Source organism: Labrus mixtus, chromosome 23, assembly GCF_963584025.1.
Source record: "Labrus mixtus chromosome 23, fLabMix1.1, whole genome shotgun sequence".
NCBI classification, from domain to species: domain Eukaryota; kingdom Metazoa; phylum Chordata; class Actinopteri; order Labriformes; family Labridae; genus Labrus; species Labrus mixtus.
The window spans coordinates 9,328,583-9,340,686 of NC_083634.1; the positions used below are offsets into that span (position 1 = coordinate 9,328,583).

Below are 12,104 nucleotides of genomic sequence, written 5' to 3' on the forward strand. Positions count from 1 at the left end.
ATTGAGTCCATCCCGTTGGCAAGATATGGCAGAGCTCATAGCGACTTCCTGCATCTTAGCCCATGTGACAGCGCTCATCATGACGAAGTGCAGAGCTGCTACTTCTGAGCATCAAATTTAAGACTCTGATTAACTTGCATTTAACTAGTAATGCATTTCTAAAATATCTCTTAATCTGTTTTTTCAGCAGCTTATTTAAATTTCAACATCTATTTAATTGTCACTCCTAAATGCACAAAAGCGGGGATTCCCCTGGTTTTGCGGTTTCCTGGTTGCCTGGACAGAACCACATTGTTTATGTGACATTGTGCGATGCTTTGGCTTCAAACCTCCCAAGTTGGTGCCAAAGTGTTGATGTCTCCGGCAACAATAACAGATCAGCTTAAACGGCCTCTTCCTTTGATTGCAGAGCCTCTGGACATATAAGGGCAAACAGGACCCAGCTTCTGGGCTTGGCGGAGGCGGAGGAGGAGGAGGAAGCGGGGATATCCCAGGGAGCAGCCTCAGTTGTTTTTCCTCCTATTGGCAGAGACGCACAGTAAGATAAAAAAATAAAAAAATAATACAGTTATGAAACCTTTCCTCTGAAAAAGTGCCTCAGGGAAAGCAGAAGGCCTCCAAAGTGGCGATGGGTGAAGCAGGAGGAGGAAGAAGAAAGAGGGTGGATGAGGGGGGGGGGGGGGGGGGGGGTAACAGGGAGAGAGAGAGTTGACCCAAATCTCATGAACCACAAAATATAGAGAAAGCATTTGACCTCCATGTTCAGGGTAGTAAACAAGTAGATACATAGATTAAAAATACATTATGACAAAAACTGTACACTCAAAAATCCAAACAAAAGTGTTTCATTTAACATGCACATAAATGAAGCCATGACATTAGTTTAACTTTATGTTAACGTGCATACGGCTACTGTAACGTATATAACCAATGAAGTAGGCATTCGTGTTTTTTTGGCGTGTTGAACATCATTTGCGATGATTAGTAGTCTTCACAAACTTTAGGGAAAATACTATATTTATTTTTAAGAAGATAAAAGTTCAACAGTATTGAAATTTGAAGTAACACAGTCACACTATGAAAACAAAAGTGCACTTGTATTTATACTGTTTTCATCTTAAAATATGTCAGGCAGACAGGCAAAACGGTCTTTTATCTGGGTTTTTATTCCCTGGTATTGAAAACATTTTGTAGTTAATGTTTATATAACATCTAAACTATACATATCTGCCTATAAAGCTTTGACAATCTGGGTTTGTTTTCATAGAAATCATTATTACATTTAAATATGGTTCTGGGATTGTCTCTATTCACTTTAGATCAGTTTTCTGTTTATTTTCAGAAATGCATGTGACAGACCCCCCCCCCCCACCCCTCTCCCAACACACACACACACACACACACACACACACACACACACACACACACACACACACACACACACACACACAGAGCATTAGCAGCTACGTCACACATTGGGAATGCAGTGAGGATCTGCGGCTGCTGCTAAAGGCCTGAGGATCCGTCACAAAGTAGGTTAACGACGCTAAAGCAACGAGAAAGTTATTTGGGGAGAACTTTCTCTGGCCTTTGAACGTGTGCACGTAGACATAGTGTTTGTGTGGCTCGTTTCTGGCGGTAGGTGTTTCCATTGTTTCCTCCTCGGTTGTGTTTTAAGTTAGCCTGGAGGCAAGGCACAAGCTCTGCTCGAGTTCAAAACAGGCGAGCAAACAAGTAAACAAGCCTGTTATTAAAGTTAATTGTTGCTAAATATCCTTCGTTATGGGCTTTTTATGTCTTGTGTGATATGTTCTCTTAATATTTACAGTCTCAATGCTTGTTCTTCATTTGTAGATGAGACTGAATGGAAGAGGAGAGTCACTGTAAAGGTACTGTAAAAGGTAGGAAATGCTTTCAAACATGTCTTGGAGAAAATGTTTGCGATGTATATAAAAACGACTTACCCAATTTGTCAAACTTCATGCTGGCTTATTTTTTATTTGTTCAATTTAAGTAGCATATATATCGCTACACTGTGTCAAACATTGAGCTAACTATAGCATTTTGCCTTCAAAATAAAAGCATGGAAACACCCTAGAAAAACGTGCGCTGCTGAGGGTAGGCGCATTTTGGGTAATCGTGTAATTTCTCCCACGTATTTGAGATGTATTATATATATTAGTTATCTAAATACATGAACTTTGTGATAGTAAAAAGGCTTCAAGGTGAAGATGTTTTATTTTGAATTTCAATCAAACGGATGTCGACCTTGTTATTTGTCGCGCTTCACTCTCGTTACTGTCATCAACTTTGACATTTGGTTGCTGCGCATTTCTTACGCCTGGCAGGAGTCCCTGGCGAGTAAATAAATGTAAACATCTATACAAGTTCTATGAATAATAAACAAACAAAAAAAAAAACAATTGGCTTTTCAGTGTGATAAATTCAATCCAATTAATTCCCTGGCCCAGCAATCCGCGGATTTGAGTGTCATGCTCATCCGGATTCAGACAGGGGCTTAATTCAGATCGTTAGAGGAGGCGATGTGGTCACTCTTCCCTCCACGTGTTCCCTGTCACTGAAGCCCATGCATTCACTGTCTGTTGACCACAACAACATGAATCAAAGTGATGATCTGGTGAAATATATAAAAGCAAATACAAGAGACTTTAAAGGCGTTTTTAAGCGCTGTATTTGTGCTTGTTTTGTCTCCGGCATCCTCTCGCTCATCATTTTAATCCTCTTACAAACAAGGATTTATGACGACCCCACATACAATCAATCTGAGTGGGTTAGGCCTGTTAATTTCTCCTCTCTGACAATGTTTATGTGCTTTCAATCCAGTCAGTCACACAATGGTTTTTTCTAGAGGTCACAGTTGTAGGTACTTGCATCATTCCCATGCTTGTTTGGCATATTCCCCAATAAAACTGTCAAAAGAATTAATCCATGCCCAATCATCAGATCCTTCTTTGAGCATCTTCGTTTTCCTAATTTGTGGCGTGGAGATCTACATTTTCATAAAGGCCCGATGGTGCGAGTCAGCACTTTGTCGGCTCAGCTGTGTGTTGTTATTTACCCCACAGAGAGAATACATAACATATTGTTATGAGCCAGGTGTCCGTGTGTGTACAGACACACTTTACACACTGTATCCTGGCCTGTTTTTGTCTGTTCTTCATTTGGAAATCAATCATACCAGAGTGTAAACATCTGAAGACAATAACCATTGTGGGGGACAACAGGCAAGGGGGTAACCACCTGTTTGTGTATCTGTGTACGAGTTAGTGTGCGAGTGTGCTGAGGAGGTGTTTATCTGAAAGAAGAAAAAAAACACCTCCATACATGCACATGTTTCAGGGCCAGCTGGAAATCCCCGATCTTTCAGAAGGGCTTCTGTCTTCCTGTTCCTCCACTACAAGCCTATTGTTCAATCTGTGTGTCCCTGTTGCCATAGGAAACAAAATATGAAGCATCCCCTTGTTTCCATTGGTTTCTGATGTGAATACACACAGCAGCCAAAGCTGTGCTCATGTAAATGAAGAGGAAAAGCTGCAAACATAGCCAGAGCAACAAAATGAAAACTATACCACACTGCAGTCATAATATGTATAAACTTTATTTTCTCTCTCTTTTCTCTGAAGCCTGCTATGTCTGGTCCCACCTGGCTTCCACCAAGGACTCTGGATAGCCCGGAGCGAGCCGTCCCCCAGATGTCCCACTCTGCAGGGTCAGCGATCTATAGAGCCCCCATCAAGAAGGGGATGTCTGACTTCCGGCCAAAGTATGGACCCTATGACCAGAACGGAGGAGGAGGAGGAGGAGGAGGAGGAGGAGGAGGAGGAGGAGGAGGAGGGATGGCCAACAGATACATGGCTACTGGTCCCACAGGTAAGAGGACCACTAGTCACTTACATGAGTCAGGGATGGCAGCCATACCAAAAGTGCACCTTTGCAGCCTATAAAAACTAGTTTATTGATAGCATTACGGAATTTATTCATTAAATATTGTGGCTAAGTATGTAAAGAAATATACATAAAATCAATAACACTCATTGAAATCCATAGCATAGAAAAATATTTATTTGTTATTTAAGCAAAAGCACAAAAAAGACAACTCCTGCACACATCTCTAATTCAAAAAAGTGCTTCTAGGAGACTTTGACCTACATTTAAATATGTTGTGCCTTCAGAGTTTCCCTCTTTATTTCCAGGACCTCAATATGTCTGGAGCAAATCTGGGAAATATCTAATGCAAGGTTGTTGTGGAAAACATTTTTGCGATGTTTTGTATTCTCACATTAAGGTGGGCCAATTCATCACTCGTCTAACGATCACTACTACACCCCTCCCCACGGTTCCAAAGAAGATCGCAACTGGAGCCCACACATGGACAGCTACGAACTCATGGTGGGTGCATTTTCTTTCAGCAAGTTGACAATTCCAAACACCTAAGTTTTTTTTTTGGTTTTTTTTGTTTTTTTTTTACACTTCTGCGTTTTGATCTCCGTGCTAAACAATCTCTGAGCGCTCATCTTTCAAGTAGAGACATTGAACGGTTTTGCTTTTGTGTTATTTTGAATCCACTTCCTGTGCTGTCGCATTAAATCATCTCTATGTGCTGTTAGCATCGTGGTCCTGACAAACCAGCGAACTATCACTCCAAAATCGATGCGGATATCGACTCCCTCACCAGCATGCTGGCTGATCTAGACAGCCACCCGCAGGACTCCAGCACACAAGTATGGTGATAAACTAAACGTTTTCCTTTTGTTTTCGTCGTCCCTGTGCTCACTCTGCCACCAGTACTGAATGTTCTAACTCTTCTGACTCCCCTCAGCTGTACGACAATGTGCCTTACAACAAATACCTCTCAGGGGATCACTACCAGCCTGCACACCAGAGCGCAGCCCCTCCTCAGGCACGGCCCTCTATGGGCTACCCACCTCACCCCCACGGCCAATACCACTCATCACCCGCCTATCCCAACGAGCATCAGTCCACTCAGTACTCCGCCTCCTCCCACCAGCAGGACTACTACTCCCCCTCCTCGACCCCTAAGCCCTACCCTCAGCCTGTCCCGGCCTCCTACACCACCGCCTCCACCCCCACCGGGCCCAGGTTCAGCGTGCAGGTCAAGACCGCTCAGCCCGTCACCTACTCCCAGTCTGGTAGACAGGCAGAGCAGGCGTACACGCCTCCGCCTCCTCGCCAGCACGTGTCGCGACCCCCGCCTCAGACTCAGACAAGTCAGCAGGGCTGGTACCCTTCTCATGCCGGATCGCAGGCTCAGGAGATGCACTCTGAGGGGGGGTACAAGGGAGGAAGAGTGAACCAGGTTCCAATGACCAAGCGAGGGATGGAAAGTAATCATACAGGGTCGGGGCCAGCTCAGAGTCCGGCTTATCAGTCCAATAAGGTAGGGACACACATTTACATGTCCAGCATGTTTGAAAAAAAAGATTTATCTCACACTTACATGTCAGGATGCTCATGAGAGGGTCTCCTTTGGTACTTATCATTTCAACTAAGACAGCTAATGTTTGATACCTAGCCTTAAGTATTATGCATTTCATATTAACTGGTTACATAAGGCATGGATTTTGGGCTTTTGGTCTCCTAGCTTCATGTGCGATTTGTTTCATTTTCTTCCAGCAGGGGTTGGCAACAGCCAGACCTGAGGAAGAGTTGGACCGGCTCACCAAGAAGCTGGTATATGACATGAACCACCCCCCTGTAGAGGACTTCTTTGGTACGATCTTAACACATGACATGAATGACTTGTGACATTACAAAGCCTGGCTTTAAATAAAAAATAAAAAAACAGATATCAGATTTAGACTCCGGCGTCAATGGTCTGATTTCAGGTCGCTGTGCCCGCTGTGGTGACAACGTGGTCGGTGACGGCAGTGGCTGTATCGCCATGGAGCAGGTGTTCCACGTGGAGTGTTTTACCTGCATCACATGCCACGCCCGTCTCAGAGGGCAACCGTTCTACGCCCTCGACAAGAAGAGTTACTGTGAGAGCTGTTACATTGTAAGTCAACAGAGACTTTAATTATATCAAAATGACCGTGTTTTTATTTATTTGTGCGGTGGCCCGGAGGGACACTTCAACCTTCTCAACCACTAAAAGCGTCCCTAATCAAAATATGAAACTTAACAGTTTGTACTTTTCTTGTCAGAGTACATTAGAGCGCTGTTCAAAGTGCTCTAAGCCCATCCTGGACCGGATCCTGCGGGCCATGGGGAAGGCGTACCACCCTCGCTGTTTCACATGTGTAGTCTGTAACTGCTGCCTGGATGGAGTACCCTTCACTGTGGACGCAACGTCTCAGATACACTGCATAGACGACTTCCACAGGTACAAAGGCGGTCACAAAAAGACCTTTTTTTTTTTCTTTTTTTTTTAAACATTTTTGTTTCTATTTAAATAAAGCTGTGTGGAGAAGTGATCGCCATGTCTGCTAACTGTAAATACTGCTGCTTGTTGCACCTGACAGAAAGTACGCACCTCGTTGTTCAGTGTGTGGGGAGCCCATCATGCCTGAACAGGGTCAGGAGGAGACCGTGAGGATTGTAGCTCTTGATCGCAGCTTCCATGTTAACTGTTACATCTGTGAGGTGAGTCCATGAGAGATGCAAGTGGTTTACTTCAGTTAAATGAGGAAAAAAAGTCCCATTATATGAGTCAGTCTTTATGTTTTTGCTGTAAATCTTTGAAGCTGGGATGTTTCCACGACTGTGTTAGACTCATAAGTCCTGTCAGGCTATTCATGGAATTACAAAAAACTCATGCCAAATGTAAGATTACATTATCATATTGTTTCTATTTCAAGACCCTAAGTGCCCCAAATGTGCAGGATTTGTCAAAGTGAGAGTGTCCAATTGAAGTTTCTTCAATCCTCAGGAATGTGGTCTCCTGCTGTCCTCTGAAGGAGAAGGTCGAGGCTGTTACCCGCTTGACGGCCACATCTTGTGCAAGAGCTGCAGCGCTCGCCGCATCCAGGACCTCTCGGCCAAAATCTCCACCGACTGCTAACAAACCCCTTCACATCGGCTCCGCCCCTTCTCAGCCCTCCCACCCTTTTCATATCCACAAACAGTGGACAGTTATCTACAGAAATAGAAACCCTGCTGTGCTCTACTTTTTCCCTCTTCTTGGTTGCTTTGATAATGAGCGACATAAACTTCACTACAGCGCCCTCTGTTGGGGTCAATCTGCAATTGAATTTGCAGAGAAGCAATGCGTTACAGATTTAAAAGAGCAATTGAGCTCTGAAGAAGCAGCCACTAGACTTTTTTTCTTCAATTCAGAAGTCCTTCTACAATTCTTTCTTCCTTTTTTTTTTCTGTACACAGCAGCTCCATCTTTCATGTTTAGTTCAGTGTTAATACGACAGTGGCCTGACCTGCAGGCAGCTTGGGCTCCAATCCCCATTTCTCCACACCGGTACTGCTCAACGATTAGCTTGCACATTCTTATCACTATTAAAGACAATGAAAGAATCAAAAGGGTTTCATAGGTTTAGACCTGAAAATGAGGGATTTTTGTTTTTGCAGATAAGAGGCACAGATGATAGCTGGGATGATGGCTTGTAGAAAAAAAATGTGGATTTGTACAGAACTGCCTCAAAAGGAGCATTGAAAAAGCACGAAATGGAACAACTGTGACTGTACATAACAGGCGGGTTCCCAACTGGAAAGCATGTAGCGGCTAGCGCAGGGAAGTAGCCTCATAGCACGAGGAATGTAGACGAAAAGGAATGTGTAGTTACCTGGAACTCTGTTACTTTTTTTTCTTTAGCTTTAACTACACACTAGTACAATATTTGTTAGGAGAAAAAAAACTCATTTTGACATAAATATAAACAAACCTTTTTCTTTTTTTTTTATCTTAATAGCATTCATGAATGTCTACGTCACGTTTGGTTGATACTTGACTGTTACATTGAAGTTGATGGTGCAATGAAGTCAAACATTTTTATTCTGTTTAAAGGAAATCAGGGTGTAGGTCACTGATGTGGCTTCTTAAAAAAAAAACATCCTATAATATGAAGCTTGAGTCCCGTGAAGAGTTTATAAATGTGCCATTTGGGGAAAGTGAAGTTCTACTCAATTCAAGCAGATATTGGCTTCATTTATGAGCTTTACACTTTTTACAAACTGTTTATTCTGACTTAAAAGTGGAATTTAATTTGTGACTATGAACTCCAACTCTTCGCTTATGGATTAGATTTTTGCTCTTTCTTGCACAAACGTGGGCCAAGTGGTCAACTTTGGAGCGACAGTATTTGTTATGATTGTGTTTAACCGCCTGTTTCTCCGTCCGTTTTTTTGTTGTATTGATGTACCTGAAAGGGCTAGAAACGTAAAAGCCTTACCTCAAGGATGTCGTTGAGTTTCATAATAATAATCTTTTGTGTGTGACAGATTTGATCGTGCTAAAAACTGCCTTCATCTGTTAATTTATCTCATATTGTATATATTCACTATTTACATTAATCTGCTTTTTTTTTCTCCCGTCAGTTATCATTTCATTCATGATTAATGTGTCATTCTTAAAAAATCCTCACTCATGCCAACTCTTGTGTCATACTCCTTGAATCATGTCCTTCTTCTTTCCCCGTCATGATTCGTCCTTCATTAATAATCGATCCTTACTGCGTGTTCAGTTTGAAATGCTGTGAATTGGAGCTTGTAGATCAGCAACTGTGGTACTGCAGCAGACGTGTGTTTGTGCTGATGAATGAAGAAGAAGTAAAGGAAGGTAGTTACTTTAAATAAAGAGAGAGCAACTAAACACGGAGGGATTTTCTCCTAATGTAACAGAATTGATTATTAAAAAGTCAACAAGTCGAACTGTGTCTGTCACTTTTTTTTTTTTTTGAATAAAAGGTCATGTACAAAACTTAAAGGGGCACTTCATCAGAAAATACTAAAGCCTGAACGTCTGAAGGATCTTCCTTAAAGGCAGAAATCGAGTGAGAATCATGCGTACGTGGACCTTGTGTATAAAGCTGTTTTAGTCGAGTGGATGCATTGGCTGAATGACTAACAGGATGGACTCAGTTGAGAAAGCTTCTCATCAGTAACGGTTGTTGTATAAGAGCGATGACAACAACCATGAACCCCCGCTACATGACCATGTCTTCAAAATGAATCTGTTTTTTTGATTGACAAGCACCAAAGCCCTTAGGCTGCGTGTACATCTTAGCTTGAATAGACCACATAGGAAATGTGGACTTGCTTTGCATCATGGGAAATGAAGGATTCAGTGCTACTGGAGACAGAAATTCTCTATATCTCAGACTTACTTCAAGTCTCCAAATGTTATGGAAATGCAAAATTTAACTGTGGTACCGTCACCTTTAATATGCAAATTAGAGGAAAAAACTTTAACAAACGTATTCTTTAAAATCAGAAACATTTATTTGACAAGCTGTGTACATCCCTGCCGATCTTCAAACATACAGTCTTATCACTGCAGCGTACGGTGGTTACAACAAAGTGAGCCGACAAGGATGAACTCATCAGTAAAAAAACAAACACAGGCTTTAATAAGAACTCCTCCTCTTGTGTTAACACGAGGTGAAAGTCTTCCAGAAGAAGTTACGGCAGCCCGCCTTGCGCTCCCTGTGGGAGAGGGGAAGATGACGCCTCATCACCTCCTCTCTGACTCCCAGCATCTCCTCGGGCTCGGGGAGCATCTTGTCCCCTCTGGCCGCCATCAGTTCAGACATGAGCTTCAGCAAGAGCAAAGGAGCGAGATCCTGAAGGAGAACATGGAGGAAAGGACACTTGATAAGCTAATTTAAAGTTGTCCATTTCCACATGAGAATCACCTCCTTCATTTCAGCATTTTAAATATTCCTCTTTTTTTTTTTTTTTCATCTATTAGCCACTCACCTTGTCGTTTACGAGGTCTTCTCTCAGTGTTTCAGTCAGCATGTCTGAGTGTGGAGCAGCGCTGACCTCCAGCAGCAGCACCGAGGAAAACAAAACCACAAAAAACACCTGAACCTGAAAGTGACGCATCTCCAACTCAAACAGAATCCAACCCTTTTTTTCTTCTTCTTCTAAATCCCCTGATCCTTTCTTCCAAGCTGACGATGTAGAAAAGCTTCCCCCCCCCAAACAATACAAGTGAAACAATAAGAAAAGTTTGGTGGCAGAGGAGCTGAGCGTTACAACTGCTTGAGTAGGATGTGTCGCGCTGATAAATACAGCTCTTCATCTTCAAATCTTCCTCATCCTCAAGCCGACAAAAGAATGTGATTGGTGGAGAAGTGTGGAAGCGAGGGAATGTGGAGGTGGAGGTTATAAAGAGAAGTGTCACTCGGGCAGGTTAAGATCACCATCAGCTGTGACACATCGTGCAGAACCTCCAACGATCACATCTCAGGTTGATGAAAGATTCTACTGCAGTAAGTTTGAAAGTCAAATATCAGAAGAAAAACAGAACCATTAGAATGAATGGTTATTGAATAATTGAATGATCGTATTCGTGATGAGCTGCAGCAGCTTTGTAGGTGTCCTGCACAGAACGCGAGGCCGTCATGCTGCGCGGAGCTGTTAATGACACAATGTGACTCAAATGTTAATGAGGCTGCTTCTGCACCAGCCGTAATACTGTCACTTGAGTCAGAAGAAAATAAACACAGAGAACAGCTAAATGTCAAGCTGCAAAACAAAACACTCGAGTAAGTGTTTTTTTTTTGTTTGCTGTCTGAAGAAAAGGAATTGTTTGAGGCAGAAACTACTACAGTAGTTTGACTTTCCATGAAGTTTGATCTAATTGAATCTTTTTTTATGTAACACACGACGAGAAGGAACACAACCGGCCCCGCTGAGAAACCTCTCTGACTTAGTTTAGTGGTTGTCAACCCGCAGTGTAGGACCAAATATGTGGACATAAGATCAATATGAGCGGACTCCATGCAGTTAAAAAGTAACTTCAGGGGGCGCTGGTGGCGCAGTGGTTGGTGCGTGCGCCCCATGTATGGAGGCTATGGTCCTCGAGGCGGGCGGCCCAGGTTCGAATCCAGCCTTTGGCTCCTTTCCCGCATGTCATTACCTACCCTCTCTCTCTCTCTGATTTCCAGCTCTATCCTGTCTGTCCTATCTCTACAATAAAGGCACAAAAATAAATCTTTAAAAAAAAAAAAAAAAAGATCTATACATCGCTGATGAAGCAGCGGGAGCAACTTGGGGTTAAGTGTCTCGCCCAAGGACACATTGGACACGTGGCTGCAGGAGCTGGGAATCGAACCCCCAACCATCCAGTTGAAAGACGATCAACTCTTCCAACTGAGCCACAAGGACCTTGTTTTTTTTTCCCCACTTGGTTATAAATCCAAGTTTAAATTTGTTGGGGCGCTAGTGGCACAGTGGTTACTGCACGTGCCCCATGTATGGAGGCTATAGTCCTCAAAGCGGGTGGCCCAGGTTCAAATCCAGCCTGTGGCTCCTTTCCCGCATGTCATTCCCCTCTCTCTCTCTCTTCCTGATTTCTGACTCTATCCACTGTCCTATCTCTCCATTAAAAGGCACAAAAAGCCCAAAAATACATCTTAAAAAAAAGATTTTGCTTATGCTTCCACACGTCTCTGCGACTAAACAGACTGAGATCTGAAGATCGTCAAGGCTTCAGAATATTTTTCCTTTAATCAACATTTTCTCCCTCTTCAGAGAGTATCGTAAATCTTTCTGTCTAAATCAATCACGCCACTGTGAGTGTGACACCGCTCGTGCTTATTTATCATCCCCTCGTTAATCACATTCATTAAGCCTGAACTGCGCTCCAACAGAGTCATGCATCCTCACTGACCTTTAATTCCCACCACAGGACTCTCAGTCAGAAGCGTGACTACTCAGTCTGAGGTCTTTCATCACGACACGACTTCACTTGAAGTAAGCAGAGACGATGTGGTGAATGGCGTCCAGCTGTGGCGAGGGGCGGTTTGAACAGTGATGTTGATCACATGAATACATGTCCGCGTCCTCCTCACCTGCTGGTACATGGTATAGAAAAGTGTCATTACATCAGCAGTGTGTCAGAGTTCATTATAAATCTTCACCTATAGTTACTCCTCCTGCCGGCA

At 43.0% G+C, this 12,104-nt stretch overlaps 3 protein-coding genes across 4 annotated transcripts in view; 1 reads left to right on the plus strand and 2 right to left on the minus strand.

Annotated features, from left to right (window-relative positions):
* The first annotated feature begins 1,424 nt into the window (after positions 1-1,424).
* Positions 1,425-8,858, plus strand: trip6 (thyroid hormone receptor interactor 6). 2 transcript variants are annotated; one of them, XM_061030645.1, is made up of 11 exons: positions 1,425-1,532; positions 1,855-1,901; positions 3,645-3,891; positions 4,307-4,410; positions 4,629-4,742; positions 4,841-5,419; positions 5,656-5,752; positions 5,868-6,037; positions 6,186-6,364; positions 6,504-6,624; positions 6,911-8,858. In XM_061030645.1, the coding sequence occupies exons 3-11, from the start codon at positions 3,651-3,653 to the stop codon at positions 7,040-7,042; spliced, it is 1,737 nt and encodes a 578-aa protein (XP_060886628.1). In that variant the 5' UTR covers positions 1,425-1,532; positions 1,855-1,901; positions 3,645-3,650; the 3' UTR covers positions 7,043-8,858. The 2 variants fall into 2 exon arrangements, with proteins under 2 accessions (XP_060886628.1, XP_060886627.1); XM_061030644.1 differs by lacking the exons at positions 1,425-1,532; positions 1,855-1,901; positions 3,645-3,891 and having other exon boundaries at positions 4,262-4,410; positions 5,659-5,752.
* The window catches only part of LOC132958044 (uncharacterized), a 29,380-nt gene continuing 21,385 nt past the window's right edge, over positions 4,110-12,104 (minus strand). Inside the window, exon 16 of the mRNA XM_061030639.1 lies at positions 4,110-4,119. The gene's annotated coding sequence lies outside the window, so the exon portion shown is untranslated. The remainder of the gene's footprint in view (positions 4,120-12,104) is intronic.
* Positions 9,417-10,535, minus strand: sst5 (somatostatin 5). The gene is made up of 2 exons (XM_061031625.1): positions 9,910-10,535; positions 9,417-9,773 (listed from the first exon to the last, which is right to left on the minus strand). The coding sequence occupies exons 1-2, from the start codon at positions 10,036-10,038 to the stop codon at positions 9,582-9,584; spliced, it is 321 nt and encodes a 106-aa protein (XP_060887608.1). The 5' UTR covers positions 10,039-10,535; the 3' UTR covers positions 9,417-9,581.

Bases quoted from the DNA above. Each gene is read 5' to 3' on its own strand.
- trip6 (XM_061030645.1), top strand. From the start codon at position 3,651: ATGTCTGGTCCCACCTGGCTTCCACCAAGGACTCTGGATAGCCCGGAG. The intron at 4,411-4,628 runs GTGGGTGCATTT...ATGTGCTGTTAG, and splicing joins TGGACAGCTACGAACTCATG to CATCGTGGTCCTGACAAACC. The intron at 6,038-6,185 runs GTAAGTCAACAG...TTTTCTTGTCAG, and splicing joins ACTGTGAGAGCTGTTACATT to AGTACATTAGAGCGCTGTTC.
- sst5 (XM_061031625.1), bottom strand. From the start codon at position 10,038: ATGCGTCACTTTCAGGTTCAGGTGTTTTTTGTGGTTTTGTTTTCCTCG. The intron at 9,774-9,909 runs GTGAGTGGCTAA...GTTCTCCTTCAG, and splicing joins AAGACCTCGTAAACGACAAG to GATCTCGCTCCTTTGCTCTT.